A 16,367-nucleotide genomic window follows, 5' to 3' on the forward strand; every position below is an offset into this window, starting at 1 on the left:
AAAAGGGAGAAAAGGGAGAAAAGGGAGAAAAGGGAGAAAAGGGAGAAGAGGGAGAAGAGGGAGAAAAGGGAGAAAAGGGAGGCTCAGGGATACTTTTTTTTTCAAGCTGTGTCATATCTGTGGCAATTCACTGAGTCACCAGACTTGGAGGATAATGAACGTTCTCCAACAGCCTGAATCTGAAGTTGAAAATATGTTTGCATAATTATTCTTCAGCCATAGCTGCACCGTGTCTGACCATCTTCCTCTCTTTTACTACCTAAGTACCCAAAGTATCCCCGCAGTATCTTGCCAGATACTGACTTCCAGTCAGCAATAACCCCCTGATTTCCCAGCTCACAGCTGAAACAATGTTATGAGGTTTTTCTCTTCAGGTGGTATGTGTGAGACCATTGCTGTCAGATACCCAGGACACACATTTACACCCCACAGTTCCACTGTTTGTTTTCATTTCTCAAACAAACAAGAATGGCTTTCTCAAATGGCTTGTTGCCTTGCAGTCCCCCAAAATAATACAAAAGCATGAAACACAATGAATTCAGGGTGACTGAACATCTTACAAGCAAATAAACCCTTAGGCCATATCCTACTTTGTATTTTCCCACTCTCCTCAAAACGTGAGACAATACATGACTTTGCATATATATTTGTGATTTGCAGTTGGTTTTGGATGATTGTTGATAATTTGATACTGCATTCCAGTCTCATTATCTACCCCAATTACAATCCTATATAGTTTTTCTTTTCTTTCTTCCTTTTTCTTCCCCCTCCCCCCTGGGAAGTTTTTCTGATATTATGTGTGAATTATTATGACCTTTTCATATGCTTTTCTAGAATATATGCTGAATTATGCTTCAAGTTACAATAAGGGTTAAGATTTATTATGGCTCTAAATTACTCCTCCAAAATATTTTGCCAAATCAAGAGACCAGTAAAATTAAAGTTAATAAAACTAAAGAAATTTTAGAGTAATATGTACTAACTTCCCCTGTTTGTTCCAAACAGCTTTTCTGCATAAACAAACTGAGATGGAGGACATTCCACAAACTCTGCTCTTTTGCATGGTAGTGCAGAATTCACTACTAAAGGCAACTGTGAATAGACTGTGCTCTCTCTATTTCACATTTGTTTCCAAGTCTGTTTCTTCTACAATCAGGTAATAGAGTAAGAATTTTTTATTATGAGTAGTTTTATTTAAGTTGTTGAGCCTTTAGCAAAGATAATTGCTATATGACAGATCACTGTCTTGCACCAAAAACATGATTTGAAATCAACATATTATCATATTATCAATAAATCAACATTTATTACTATTGTTGAGAGGAGATAGTCAGCCTGTCTCAGAATTCAAAGTTTAAACTAACTGCTTACTCCAGCAGAAGTCTGTGGACTTACTCCTATCTTCTTTCACCTTCTCAGCCTTCCATCAAACAGGAGCAAAACCAAAGGCCATGCACATTTATCATAATGAAAATGCCACTCAAAGAATGCCACATATGAACTGACTACATTTAAAAAACACGACCAAAAGCCATACTGGAATGTTTAAACTGAAAAAATAAACTCAAAAAAGCAGCATTACAGGCCAATCATGTGGGAACAATTCTTTTAAAGCCGAAGAGTTCACCATCCTAGAAGAGCAAAGATAAAGGCATGTTATCTCCCAAAAGCCTACTCTTTGTAAACAACCATCTAAACTTGTTGAATCTAATAGCTGTGCAAACACACTGCAATCAGAGTTCCTACAACTGATAGAAAGTCTTTGTTTAAATAATCTACAAAATGTCAATGTAATACAAATAAGATAAAGAGGAATTCTTAATGACACAACTTTTGTATTTGCAGTATTCTCAACAGTACTTAAATCTGCATTGGAGATACAAAGGGCACGTTTTTTCCTAGGCTGACAGCATGCTTAGTTTTTTCATTTACACCACATTGCAATAACATAAAGAGGGGTTTACCATTAATCCAGGTTTTACTACAAAGCATCTCGTTATTTCCCTGTCAAACACTGGCAATAGTGCCAAATGTCTGTCATCCAATTTAGAGGATTAAGTCTTCCTTTATAGTGCAATTCTTGTACGAATTTATAAAAATACAGATAAAGTTTCTTAGAGCTGGTCACAGTCTATATTTTGGCCTGAATTCCTGCCGCAAAGGTTGAATATGACAGCTGGCAGGAAGCTGAGGGAAGAATATATCCTCCCCCTTTTCAGTCACCACATTTCTGTTGCCATAGTGATTAATCCTCAATTGAATGGCTGTCTTTGTACATTTCTTTTCAGTAGAACTTAAAGTAAACTTAAGTTGAAAACATGCAGTTGACTGAAAAAGAGACTCTACATATTCAACAGGTACAGTACATGGTCTCCTGACTAACACTTTTCCACATACTAAAAAGTGAAAATTAGCTCTCATGTGGGACATCATCAGTTTTACGAATTATTTAGTGTGTCCTGCTCCCATTTTCTGTCTTTTTTTGTGAAACATCCAAGCCTTCTCCAAAGATTTCCCCAGGCTCACTCAACTCACCCATCACCCCGGATTCCAACTGAAGAAGTACTACACAAATTCAGCTTTACAAGAATTAGAGAAAGCCTATCCCAGACTTCCATACTGGTGTCAGACATTTCATATAGGCTGTTTTTGCCAATTAACACAGAAATTAATTAGGAAATTCATTAAGGAATGCAGTCGTTTAATTGAGAATAGACTAGAAACACTAGAAAGAAGATATTTAATCTCGCCTCCAGGAAGTTTCTCCTTCTTATGGGAGGTAAGAAAAAGTTTCACAGATAAGAGTGCAAGTTATCAAAAAAATGAAGTAAGTAAAAAACTTCTGCACTGAAAATCAGCTGAGTTGCTTTGGAACTTGGAGCTCACCAGAAACAAAAAATAAATCATAAATATCAATACTTAAATGACTAAGATCTTAGTGAAGCTCTTAACACTTTCAATTCCCCCTCCTGCAAATTAGTAAAGTCAGAATAATTTTGAGCAATATATCTCATGAATTCTCAAGATTATTTTTTTTTCCTCTGGAAGGCTGAAATAACTGTATGTCTGCTCTGAAAATTATGGTCTGGCTTTGTAAGTCCACCATGTCCAGTCTACAGGTTCATTTCACATGTTCGCTTTTAGAAGCTTTTGTTTTCCATATGCTTCTCTCTGTGGTTACACAAGATAGTCCTTTTTTTGTTTTCAGCTGTGTCCTTAGCAGATAGTGATGTGGTAATAGAGACAGTAATCTTCTATTTTTTTAATGAAACCACAATGAATATTTAATTAAGTCTCTTTGTTCAGAGAAAAGGTAGCTGGGGTATACAAATACTGGGCACAGGTAAAATTAAGGGCAGATTGTGTACTTACTACTGAATAAAAAATAAACTTGATTGAAGCCTGCAGTTCAAAAGGTTAAGCGAGACTTGACTGTGAATTACACCGTGTAGATCTAACACAGACCTTCTAAACTCTAATTAGGGAAAGAAACTATCATCAAGATGAACTTTGGGCTAAGTAAAAATGTTGAAGTCTTACATTTTTGTACAACTAATTTAAATCCAAGTTCATTAGTTACTCATGTTCTTGAACAAGGTGCTCTACATACCTTCAAATTTCTCTCCTGAAGAATAAGACTTGCTGCCCCACCACCCTTTATACCTTGGCTCTCAAGGATCTTCTTCTCATGCAACCTCTCTCACTTTCAAAGCAGAGTCCTCACAGGTTTTGCAGTCTGCTCCAGCTTTAAGTAGTTTCTACAGCTCAAGCAACTACATTAGTCTCCATGCTTCAGCGGTAAAGAAAGCACTAATAAACCTAAATTTATACTCCTTTTAGCTACTACAGGTAGAAAAACAGGAAACATGCATTGTTTTCTACTGCTTTCCAGCAATCTATTTTTAGTTTAATCCCTCACCTAGTTTCCATAAATTAGCCATTGAAACTAAAGAACTTAACAGAGGCTATAAAAGTTCACATATATTTAGTGAAGTAAAAATGTGATTTAGATGACTAGTCAATAGCAAGAAATCAGCATGTCAATGTTCTTACAGGAGGTTATTGATTATTTTTGCTTATTATAACCACTTATTATCACTGTCATTCCAGATTAATATGGAAACATGAAACAAAAATGTTTCACTCAAGTGCTCAACCAAGATTTGGAGGAATTTGTATCTCCCAACTTGCAATTCATCCACTTCAATGGAATAATTCTAGTTTTTAAGAATTCTGGACCCCCTTTAACAGAGATATTAGTGATTACTTGAAAAATGTATTTGAAATACATTAAATTAGAACTGCATTATCACAGACAGCCTGTTGAGTGAAACTGTAAAGCAGGAAGACAGAGTTGGCATAGGCAAAATGAACAGCACAAAGGACATTTTACTTTTTGGTCCTAAGCAGACTTATCTATGAAATGAAAGGAAAATAACTTTTCCACTTCTGCTTAGAAATAAGAGAGTTTGATTATGTGTGCTTAGGAAGGGACATAAATATTATCAGGGAAAAAATATTATTCAGGAGCCTTCATGACACTATCAAATAAAGCTTCCACATAAATACACTGTAAAAATAGCTTCTAATTATGATCATTGATACCCAGAGCAATCAAACAGCTACATAAGAGTTTCTGAGAAACTCCATTAGACCAATGATGCCAGAAAACGACATAAGTGAGGAATTTTGTCTGACAGAACTCTGCTCTCCTCTCAATAACTATCAGTTTCCAATTAACATTCCAGCATTCAAAACTGTAATTTTATTTACTTAAAACAATGATGGAAATTCAAATGACTCACCTGTATTTTTAGTATTACACACAATGCTACTTTAATCTGTCGAAAAAGTTTTTTATTAAACTTTATATAAAAGCAGCATTCTTTTTATAATGCAAGTAGTTGCTCTGACAGTGAATGTCCTGACTTAAACTGATGGGAAATAAGTAAAAATGACCAGCAAAGACTGATGGTCAGAAGCACAACAGCCATGTTTTTCCCAAAATGCCTTCTAAAGTAAAACAAAGTAATAAAGAATCTTTTAAAGTTGTCTATGAAGCTCTGGCAGCTCTTTTTTTAAGCAGAGCAGAAAAAAATTCGGAGTCCCACATCTAAGAATAGGCCATCATCTAGGGATTATTTCTGGATTGGTGCCTCTAGAGTAAAAGAAATAACAGGAAGTGAAGGAAGAGGCAGACTTCTCTATAATTTTTGATATTTTTCTTCCTACTTAGTTCTCCAAGAGAAGTGATACTACTGTTGCTTCCGAGCAACAAATTAATATCTTATAAAAACTGACAAGTTAATCAAGAGAAGTTGATTTCTAATACTTCCAGTCACATAAAATAAGCTGTAAGTTACAGGAACAAAACAAACTTTTTGAACAGAGGTAGATCAACAGACTTTTAGACAAAATACTCCCTTTAAAAGTTTTCTTTTATATTTGAGTTTAATAATGTTGTCAGCCAGTGCCAATTAATAAGTACCTTTCTACAGTACTCCTGAGTATTTTTGACCAACTTTTCTGTTAATGAGGGACATTCTAATGCAAATATGTTAGAATTAAAAAGGCCTCACTTTTACTGGTTCTCCTGGTTTGATCTTCCCAGTCTAAAAATTCTTTGGCAACTGTGCTAATGGCTTAATTAAATACAGTACAAGAACAACAACAACAACACTGGAAGAAACTCTTCCAGCCACTGTGGATGTTCAACACCCCAGAACAACACAGACGTATGTCTACAATTTCTATAATGATTGCTAACAAGTCTGTGAAGACTAAGCTGCACATTCACCAATTACTTGTTCTGTGCTTGTGGTTTGTCTTAAGCATCAGCCTCGGAAACTGCAAATGTTTATTACAAGAGAAACAACAAAGTACCCGGATAATCAGAGTAGATTAAAACCACTAAGTAATGGGAACAAAAATCTGGAAGCTCTACCTGAATTTATTCCAGATTTGTATGTATTCCCAATGCAATCAAACAAGATGCATGACCAACAACAAGCATTAAATGTATCTGTCCCTGCAAATAAGCACTCCCAGGAAACTCTAGTGGTAAGTTTCAGACATTAGACAATATGACTCACTGCAGCAACTGCACACATTCACCTCCCCAAAAAAGCCTGCAAACTGATTTATGTTTGACTTTCTATGCTACAGAGTTTTCCAGAATGTACTGTGGGAACTGGATTTTTTTAAACTGGATCCAGGACAAGCCAAAGAATTTTCAAGGCTCAAATGAGAAAAACATGGCACAGAATTTGATTTCAAACACCCAATCTTAATCTTACCATTTCTCTCACAGAAAAATCCCACAGAGGGTGCTGTGCTGCTTAAAAGCCACCCCAAAAACCAAAAGTCATTTATTAGACTTCCAACTGAGCCTTCTCCTCCTCCCATCCTCAATGGCTTTGATCATTCATGGTGGCCATTAACAGAAAAACAAGTCTTTTGGAGTTTTTTAAGATGAAAAATGAGGGTAAAAAAAAAAAAGAGTTAAACCAACATTTCCAAACATTTCTCTTTACCTTGGCACTACAGACAGCAACATTAGCAGGAAGCTGGGAAAACTGCTTCAACTCAAACACGTCTCGCACTGCCCACCGGCTCAGGTGATTTTCAGCCTTGCTGGATCCAACCACGTTCTGATTGGAATGAATATATGCCACCTCTTGAACTCCATCTGAGACATCAGGAGAAAGACAGAATCAAAAATGTTGGTTATTCCAAAACTTCGAAAGTACACAGTTCCACTAATTAAGAAAAAAAATTACATCGAAGTCGTAAAATTTGTTCTGATTTTACTCAGCACCAAGTTTCTCAGCTCTATGAAATGAACAACAATCATTAGACTTACTTGGATTTATCTGGACAGTTTAAAACTACTTCAATTTTCATGTGTGCTTTTTTCAGATGGACAAGGAAGTTTCAGAGCATCTATGGTTTAATGGTTGCAATATTAATGTTTAAAATTAAGTCTTTTACAGAATCAAGTCTTCTACGTGGTATTTCAAACTCCCAGATCACTTTTTTTTCATGTACGTTAAGTTTTTATTTAACAGCTCTGTAAAGACTTTTAAGGTTCTGCAGTTCAAATATTTCATTTGTGAATTCTTAATACATCTTTGATCTTAGCATTGGTCAAGAGACAGTCAGTCTTTAACATAGCATTACAAAGCAGTCTGTCACCCCAGAGGACAGGAAAGTAAGACTAGTAGGTAAAAAGAAAGACACAAAAAGATATTACTAACTAATCTAGCAGAGCATTTACCAGCATCCCGTAACAAACAGCATGTATAGCAAGAAGAACTTAGAGCCTGCAGACAATGGTAAATTAAACCTATGTTATTACTTACTTTGAAATAAAACCAGAGAAATTAAATTACTAGTTACCTAAATATCTGTCCATTGATTCCATTTTTTGCTCTTGATGCTCAAATTCAGTTTTTCTTGCAGAAGTGCTATGCACAGCATTACTGCCAGACTTCATTTGTGCAACAGAGGTATCTTGAATAGGATGCAGTGTTTTAGACCCAAACTGAACTCTGCCTCTCTGTCTTTTACACTTATGGCTTTGCTTTCTGGCCTCAGTTTTCTCAGCTGGAAAATCATCTTCGGAGGATGAAAATTCATCTATATTCTGTGAATCACTTTCTTTTTCTTTTCTACTGGGCTTCTTTGCTTGTAGCAGAGATTTGGAGACATTATCTAGTTCATGGTTAAGGGCACATCCTTCCTTGTGTTTTGGAAAGCTGAAAGATTCTGGCTCCCTTGATTTAGAATCCTGGGAAAGTTCAATATCATCAGATTCATCACTTATGTCACTTGCTCCTTTCAAACCTGCGTCACCCTCGATGTCTTCAAAAGACGACTCAACACTGTGGAACCCAAACTGCCTACTGGCTCCCTTAAACACAAACCCAGCTTTTTCTTTTGCTAACTCTTTGCAATTTCCAGATGTTGACCTGCGTATTTCAACTTTTTTAGTAGGCACTGCTTGAATTTGAGTAGGAAAGATGACATCATCACCCTCTTCAGAACTACTTCCAGTTTCCAAGACTGTATCAGGTTGCTTGGAAAGGCCTTGATCCTCGATTTCTCTGTCCCCTTCCTCCTCAGAGCCTGAGAAATCAAGCCGGTCTGTACCATGCATATCTTTCTTATCAGTTCCATCTGCTGCCAGAACAGCTTTCCCGTCCTCCAAAACAGGCACACTGCTTTGGCATTTCTGAAAATCACTGTGCTTGCTATTTATGTTTTTTCTTACAGTCTGATCATCAGAAGGCAATTGATGAGAGTTATAATTATCATCCCCTTCTGTGGTAGTTTCAATTTCTCTCTGCAACAACTTAGAGAATCCACACTGCATTAAAGAAAGCTGACCCTTTGCTACCATTAAATTATTTGCATTGCAAGGCTTCCTTCTGTCACATTTTTTCATAGAAGTTTCCAGAACATCATCGTCACTGAAGTCATCCCAAAAATCTGTTTCTTCTCTGTTTAATTGTGCCTGAGCGCTTTGGGGATCTCCATCTTCTTTACAGTCTGCTTGTTCATACTAAAAAAGAAAAAAAATTACATCAGAGCTATTTAACATTAATAGTATATGGAACACACCTAATTTCAAAGCCATGTAAAAAAAGTGGATTTTCACTATGTTACTCAAGCAAAAAATACACAAAGTAGTATTACAAAATGCAAATAGAAAGCAAATACAAAATAAATCATAATGAGAAATTATTAAAGTCTCTGGTAGCTGAAAATTTTTAGCAGAAAAACAATGAAAATAACCAATAATTCTGGTTAAAAAATTAAATATTAAATACTTGATATTACATATTAGAGACAATATATGCTGCACACTGCTAAGACAACCTATGTCTTCACAATCTACATCCATATTTTTCAAGTTTATACTAATCTCATTGCTACTTTTCATCTTTCAAAGGTAGTTTGAAAGGTGACTTCATGATTCAAACCTTAACACTGTGTAATAACATTCATTAAAAAAAAAATCTCACTGCAGTGGTTAACCACCTTGAATATGGGGGCTAACATTAAAATAGTCATGAGTACACAACAGTCCACTCTAAAATTAGTTGAGGCCTACTGTAATCAAACAAAATTACACCCAGGCAACTTTTAAACATTTTGAAGATACCAAAGTCCAGAACACAGCTACAAAACTCTGTACTACTGAGACAAGAATTATGACAACCTGTAAATGGAAAGTCAGAAGGGTAAACACTAAAATTTGGTACATGAAGAGATGTTTTAAAATTAATATATTAATCCTGATATCATCCTGCTTATCAAAAAGTATTCAACATAAGCTTAGAAAGCTACTGTTTATCACCAAGTCCAACGTGAGATCACAACCATATAGTGATGTATTATCAGTGAGCTATGATCAATAAGTTATGATCAATGTGAGGGCACATGTTAAATTAATACTGACATTTACTCAGAGAAATAGGTGTAAGAGATAGCAGCTAATCTTTAATACCATTCAGTGTGATCTAATCTAATATTATCTTTACTCTTGCAGGCCATATTATAGACCTAACTGCTGGCTTCCCTAAGTACCTGAACACAGTGTTCAGTCAAAATCATTCCTATAAATGCAATACTCCTATTAAAACCAACCTTTTCAGGAAAAAAAAAACAAACAAAAAACGTGTTCCAGAAGAAGACCATCATGTAATTACATACATTAAAAAAAAGACAGTATTGACCAGACCACTGACTTGATGGGAATCACTGTCTCCTTGTCTGACTCCAACTAAACAGCCTGAAGCTTTCTGGTCTAAACCAATTGCACTTCTTTCCACAATTCCCTAAACAAAATCTTCTAAACAACAGGGTAAAAGTATTATCAGCCTAACAACATATTGCTCACTGCAGTATCAGAAATTAGAGGGGTTGTCATGCTCTGGGTCCAGAGTCCAATAACACATCTTACCTTCTCTGAGCTGCATGGAGCACTCTCTTCCTTCAACCAGGTAGTTGCTGTCATGACTCCTGCTTCCACCTGCCCTTCCCTCTAAAACAATCAAATATTTAATTAACATCAACAGATACTGGTTTTACTACATATAAAAGGCAGGAAAAAAAACCCAAAGGCTTTTTCTTTCCTTCTACAGAGGTGTAGAAGCACCAGAAGTACAATTAGCAAAGTCCAGACTAAATCCTAGCACATGCAAAATAACAAAATAAAGGAAAGGATGTAAAGAAACCTGGAATAAAGCTACAACAAATTTCAAGATGCAAGCTACCTGCAGAAAACATGCTTTATATATATATATGTATATATATATATATATGTATATGTATGTGTATGTGTAGGTAATACCAATGAATTTTGTTGTATGAGTTGCATGGCATTTAAGAAGTAAAAAGTATTCTTTTCCCTTAAAAAGTGATGTGTGTATAGGGAGCTAGAATATGGAGAGATGAAAATATTAATTAATTGTCGCTGGTCAATTAATATTAACTAATTGAACACTGGTTTTGAGATTTTGAAACTGGTTTTCAGAATTCCTCCTCTCTGTCCTACTTTATCTCTAACCCTCAACTTTGTTCTCCTACCAGTAGAGATGTATAAGAAGATTGAAAAAGATTACATATACTTGAAATGAGTTTAAACTATGCAATTGGGCCAACAGGCTTTTCAGAGTAACTAAGAAATTAATTTTAAAATATGAAACCTCACAAGTTATTTACTTACTTCCACCCCATAACATTCTAAAATACAGCATTATAAAACACATTTTATTAAACAGTTTTAGACACCTCAAAATGTACTATGAAAAGGTTACTATGATTGCAAAAAATATTTTTATGACCAGAATTCCAGGTTAAAAGGTCAGCCTGAGCTACTGATGAATAAAAGATATCTGTGCACAAAGCTGACAACACATGAAAGTATCAAAACATAAGTTAAATAATTTTAATTAAGAAATATATTAGCAAATTTATGAGAATTATAATCCAAGCTTTTTCCATTCTTTGATTTAAAACAATTTATCTGCTCTACGTCAGAGTGAGAAGTTAGCATGCCTATTTCATTTAAGTCATTGCATAGACAAGTTCTGTTTCTGTTTTATAGTTTTTCCATTCAAAACGACAACAAAAGAATCTCCCGAGGAAAGAAAAAATGTAAAACTAATATTCAAAAGTAAAAGGATAGCACTTCACACCTCCAGGATGTCTTTGGTAAGACAGGACCCATGAATCCTAAGTTTGAAAAGGTTATGGATCCCAAAAAGCTCTCCCTGGTGTTCCTTTGATCCTTGCACTGCCTCGAAATATCTCTTGGCATTTTCACTTCCAACGACCGCACAGTGAAGTTGCTAAAACAGAATAACACGAGAGATTTGAGAAGTGTTTGCTGCAACAACATGTCAGAATTTCCTGGCTCCCACATTATATACACAGCTTTAGCTGGAGCAGGGAGAAATTCCTAAGAGAGGATGTTTTAATTTCCCTGGCAGATGCTGGTATAATAGACTGTGGTACAATATACACCTGCTTGGTTTTACTGAATTTTCAAAAATTTAAATATTTGAAGCCTTTTACTGTATCATTGGCTAATATCAGACACCAAGTATACACACTAGAGACACTCCTCTATATCTTGACTGCTCAGCTTTCCTCAGTACTAAATTGTAACTATTTTTTTACTGTCCTGTGTGCTTACTTAGTAAGGGAATGCAATCCAAGCATAGCCAAAAAAAAAGAATCTCAGATTTACTATTCCTCTCTTTATTGCTTCTTACTAAACTTGAGAAACACAAGTCAATTTGAAAGGAAAAAAAAAAAAGGCACAGGAGTCTTTCAAGAATTTTTATGCATGGTTTTTGGAAATCCAAACAGACAATATCCAGGTCTTCTTTTCCTACAAGTTCACCAACTCCCAAGGTCTCTGTGAAGCAGGCTCCCATCCTTCAGGATTTTAGTGAATGGAGCTGGCTGTAATCTGCTACTGCTCATTTTGTCAGCCTTTCTGAGACTTCTCCTACTGATACCTGCTGTTGAAACGATTCCTCAAAAGTACTTTGTACATCAAAACTTTGAAAGAGGATCCTCTCTACGTTTTCCCATGAATGTGGACGTGAAGAATACATAAGTAAGGTGGGTTTTTTTGCAAGGAATGCTTTTTTAAACCTTGCTAAAGTAACAGTCATAGAGCAGTACAATTCATACTCCTGATATGTTAAAAATGTAAATTATTAGCTTTTATACTTTTGGACCACTGTCCCTCAAAAACAGATTTTGGACTTTCCATACATTATATTTAACTTGCCTTGTTAGTATATGATTTCAACTACTAATGCATCTTCTTAATTCTGAGCTTCTGATACAGAATCTCTGCAAATTGTCCAATTACATGTTATCACCTCAGCCCATCACCTACTTCTTTTGACTTCTTAACAAGTTTTGTCTTTTTTATTTACATAATGTTGACAAAATTAAACAGAACTCTAATGGCTGCTTGGCTTCTGCAAAACACTAAATTTGAGTGAGATAAAAGTCACCATCACATTTTGAAAGTAGGATTCTAAAGCAAGCCATACACATTACTGGGAGCAGTTCAAGATTGGATCTGTCAGGTTTTTGACTATCTGTTCTGTGAAATCAGAGGATCTTAGAACTTTGTTCTTACTTGTCACTTACTTAAATCCAAGGAGAATAATGACAATCTGTTTACAACTGCATTTCCCACTCATTCAGCCTCCAGCTTCCTCCTTGTAAATAACCTTACCAGATTTGAGGAATTAACCTAGTAACTTGAATTTTTGGCCATAAATAATAAAAAGTTGGTAATGAGTCCTCAGTGAAAAGCAGTTGTAATTAGGTTTTCTTCAATATGTATTATCACTCTCCCACTGAGGTGACCTAATTTTATCTTTTCTATGCAGTGTATTCTTCAGGACAACTGTACCCCACTGTTTTTCCACCTTTGTCCTAGTTTACGTGCCTATAATGTCAGAACCTTACATTCAATCATCTTATTTCTTAATTTGCGACTTTTGACAATTGCTAAATGATGTATCTTTGCTTTGTAAGTTAAGTTAATAGCATATATCATCAACCCGAAGTAAACTACAATTTTGCTATAGGCTAGATTAGCTTTCAGTCACCAAGACTGCTAAAAAGAGCTCCAAATTTAAACAGCTTGTGAACTTTACCTGTTTATAAACTTGTCGCAAATACATCATCTCTTCCACAGTTCCCAAGGAGATCAATCTAAACACTTTAACAGGTCTGTACTGGCCAATTCTGTAAGCTCTGCAAGGACAGTGGCACATTAAAAAACATTTTAAGAGATAAGAGAGCTCTTGGGGTAGTAAATAAACACAAAAATAAATAAAAGCATTCTAATAAAATAGGACTATTCTAAATCATGCTTGCGTTGGTTGGGTTGTTTTCCTTTTCCACATTTTCCTCAGTAATTAATTTCCTTTTCCTTTATCCTTAGTATTCCATGTTTCTCCAGAGGCCTATGAAGTTTAAAAAGCTTTCTCCTCATTTTGTATCACAAGAACTGCATCCCATCTCTTCTGAAAACACATCTTCCACTCTGTTTATCTCAGGTTTGTTTCATTTTTCTTTTCTCCTCTCTGTCTACACCTGCTCTTGCTCAAGGTATTCTCCTATTTGTACTATATAGAGGAATTAGTTCATGGATTACATGGAACAGTCTGTTCTTTCTTAACTTTCTAAAGCACTTTGCAAGTTACAATATCATAAAAACAGCTAATGAACTGGCAGTGTTCTATCCAAATGGTAAATTCTGAGACATCTAATAAACTATATTCCACAAAATTCACAAGAGGCTGAATCAATTCATAGAAATGTGATCTTGCAAAGATTCTTTAAAGACAGTACCCAATACATGTTTCTGACACACATATTTCTCTCGAACAGGAGAACATAAACACGTATTAGAAGTGAGAAAGACCCTTAAAATGGAATTATATAATTGCAGGAGATAACAGATACAATTTATTTCTGCTCATAAAAATATATAGAGCTACTGAATTTTGAAAGTTTTCAATGTTCTTTACTTCAGCCAGCCAGAAGTCTGTCCTGAATTCCTAGGCAAACATCCCACAGCCAAAAAGCTTTGAAAGAAATACCTGTATTACTAGAAATACTCCAACAGCATAATATAAGAGCTAGAACTGAGCGCTGAAAATACTCTAATCTCCACAAGGGTGAAGCAGAAAGGTTGTCTTTAGAGGTTCTGGAATTCAAAACATCAGTTTAACTGGGGTCAACTACAATGTATTCTGTCATGAAAAACACAAGAAAAACGACAGCTACACACACCCATTCTACAGAGATCACAAAAAGTTATAGCAAAAAATATCTTCCTCAAGGAAAGTTTTAGTTGGAGTATGAGATTATGGAATGAAAGGGAAAGAAGAGTCCAACATGGATCAAGTTCTGTATTTTGAGAGCGTACCTGTCAATTGCTTGAAGATCATTTGCTGGATTCCATGTAGGATCAAACAGTATAACAACATTGGCACCCACAAAATTAAGACCCAGTCCACCAGCCCTAAAAGCATAAAAATGAGAAAAACAGAACTATATGACAATAAAAACAACCCTGAAAAAAAATTTTCTGTATTAGGTCCATAACCTAATTACGAGGCATAATAATTTTCTGTAGTAGGCATACACTTCCCAACATAAAAAAGAACACAATAAAGATACTGAAAACAGTGCAGTACAGCTTTGTGTTACTGTTGTATTAATAACCACCAAGTACTCAAATAACCATTGCTATAAAATGCAGTCTTCTCACTTCAGTATCATGCTTGTTACAAACTGAATAGCTGAGTCATAACCAACTACTATCAGCTTTCTTAGTAAAAGTCCTGGTTGCTACTTCATTCCCTCTAACTCCTGCCCAGCCCAACACCTCCAGTGATTATACTGAAATTCATAACCACTTTTACGCCAGTTAACTTCATGGAAGCAGGAAAATTTAGGGTTGAAATTTTACTTCCTCTAATCCCAGCACAGAGTTCCAACAATAATGCTATGCAGCTTCCACTGAAATGGTCATACTCTAGGGTAAGTCACACCTGTAAGAATTAACAGCTCTCACAAGTCTATTTGTACAGTAAGTCACTCAGCTGTTAAAAACACAGTTGCCCACACAGCTGCATATGAGCAATATTCATCCAGTCATTACAAGGAAAAAAGTCCCTGTCAGAAAATTGTCTGCTCTGGGAGTTAGGAGTCACAGTTACATCACCTTAAAACACTTAACAGCTGGACTGTTCTTTCAGGTAGAGACTGCAAGCCAGGAAAGAATTTGAGCACGTGCCTAACCTGAGGCAGCTAACTGCTGAATCCAACTAAACTGCTCAGTTCCTTGGAGTCTGGCATGTGCACAGCTGAATGATTTGACAGGAACAAAAGTGAGGAAAACACCACTTCTCATCCAGGTGCAAAACAACCAAATACTGAAAATTCTTTTCAACTGCCTCAACCAACCATCACACAAAAGGGACAAGTTCCTATACAAGCACGTGTTAAACACTATTATTAGTTAAACTATTAAAATAAATGTTAACATTGACATAGGAATTGCTAAGTTCAAGTGTGTTATTTTCCTGAAAGAGCTACAGCAAAACTGAAAAAGTCAATCCCATTTAATTTACCAAGTTTAACAGATTACTTTAGATTCTGCTTATTTAAAACAGACAGGAAAGGTAAAGTTTCCGGTAAAAGACTGAACCAAAAACTTAGGGAGCCCCACCACGTTTTGGTTTTCATGGAATCCATCTCAATGTAAACGCAGTTGTGTCCTTGTCCTTCCAGGTGTGATGTGGTGTTGGGTCAGTTAAATCTGGGAAGGGAGAGGATATGGGAACCTGCCAACACTAACAGATGTTTCTGGCGGATGCACATTCTCAAAGTTTGAAATGCTGAATAAAAATATTTGCATTTTTTTCAGAATACACTCCAGTATTTTGGAAATTTAGTGTACTTCTTTGCAGTGAAAACAGAATTCAGCCTCTTGTCTTCCCAAACTAACCCTGCAGTTGGACTGAAACATAAGTCAAGGTGTAAAACAGACTACCTATAAAAACTAAACAGGATACTTAGCTTTATAATAATTTCACCTTCCAGTATTTTTAAGTATGACACAAAAACTCAGGTGCTCTAAAGCAGAAAAAGAATGGCTCCTATGTCCTTCATGGACAGAACAAATGCAGTCATTTGTGCACTGTAAAGCATATCTTCCATTTTAACTATTATTTTAATTAGCTGTTAGTCATTACTGCAATTTTAATCCATGCAAACCACTATAATATGGCTCAAATAAAGAGTTTTGTTAC

At 35.7% G+C, this 16,367-nt stretch overlaps 1 protein-coding gene across 11 annotated transcripts in view; it reads right to left on the reverse strand.

The window, feature by feature from the left end:
- ERCC6L2 (ERCC excision repair 6 like 2) overlaps nt 1-16,367 on the reverse strand; it is a 49,420-nt gene that overhangs the window by 6,665 nt on the left and 26,388 nt on the right. For 5 of the 11 annotated variants that reach the window (XM_027653009.1, XM_027653011.1, XM_027653016.1 and 2 more), the window contains 6 exons: nt 14,477-14,572; nt 13,197-13,296; nt 11,205-11,357; nt 9,968-10,048; nt 7,399-8,563; nt 6,529-6,688 (listed from right to left, as the gene is read on the reverse strand). In XM_027653009.1, the coding sequence (XP_027508810.1) occupies nt 6,529-6,688; nt 7,399-8,563; nt 9,968-10,048; nt 11,205-11,357; nt 13,197-13,296; nt 14,477-14,572 (1,755 nt within the window). Of the gene's footprint in view, nt 1-1,371; nt 1,632-3,610; nt 3,759-6,528; nt 6,689-7,398; nt 8,564-9,967; nt 10,049-11,198; nt 11,358-13,196; nt 13,297-14,476; nt 14,573-16,367 lie in introns of those variants that run through there. The other 6 variants (XR_003529252.1, XR_003529251.1, XM_027653012.1 and 3 more) reach the window with 4 other exon arrangements.

Source organism: Corapipo altera, unplaced genomic scaffold (genome assembly GCF_003945725.1).
Source record: "Corapipo altera isolate COAL_440 unplaced genomic scaffold, ASM394572v1 61305, whole genome shotgun sequence".
NCBI classification, from domain to species: Eukaryota; Metazoa; Chordata; class Aves; order Passeriformes; family Pipridae; genus Corapipo; species Corapipo altera.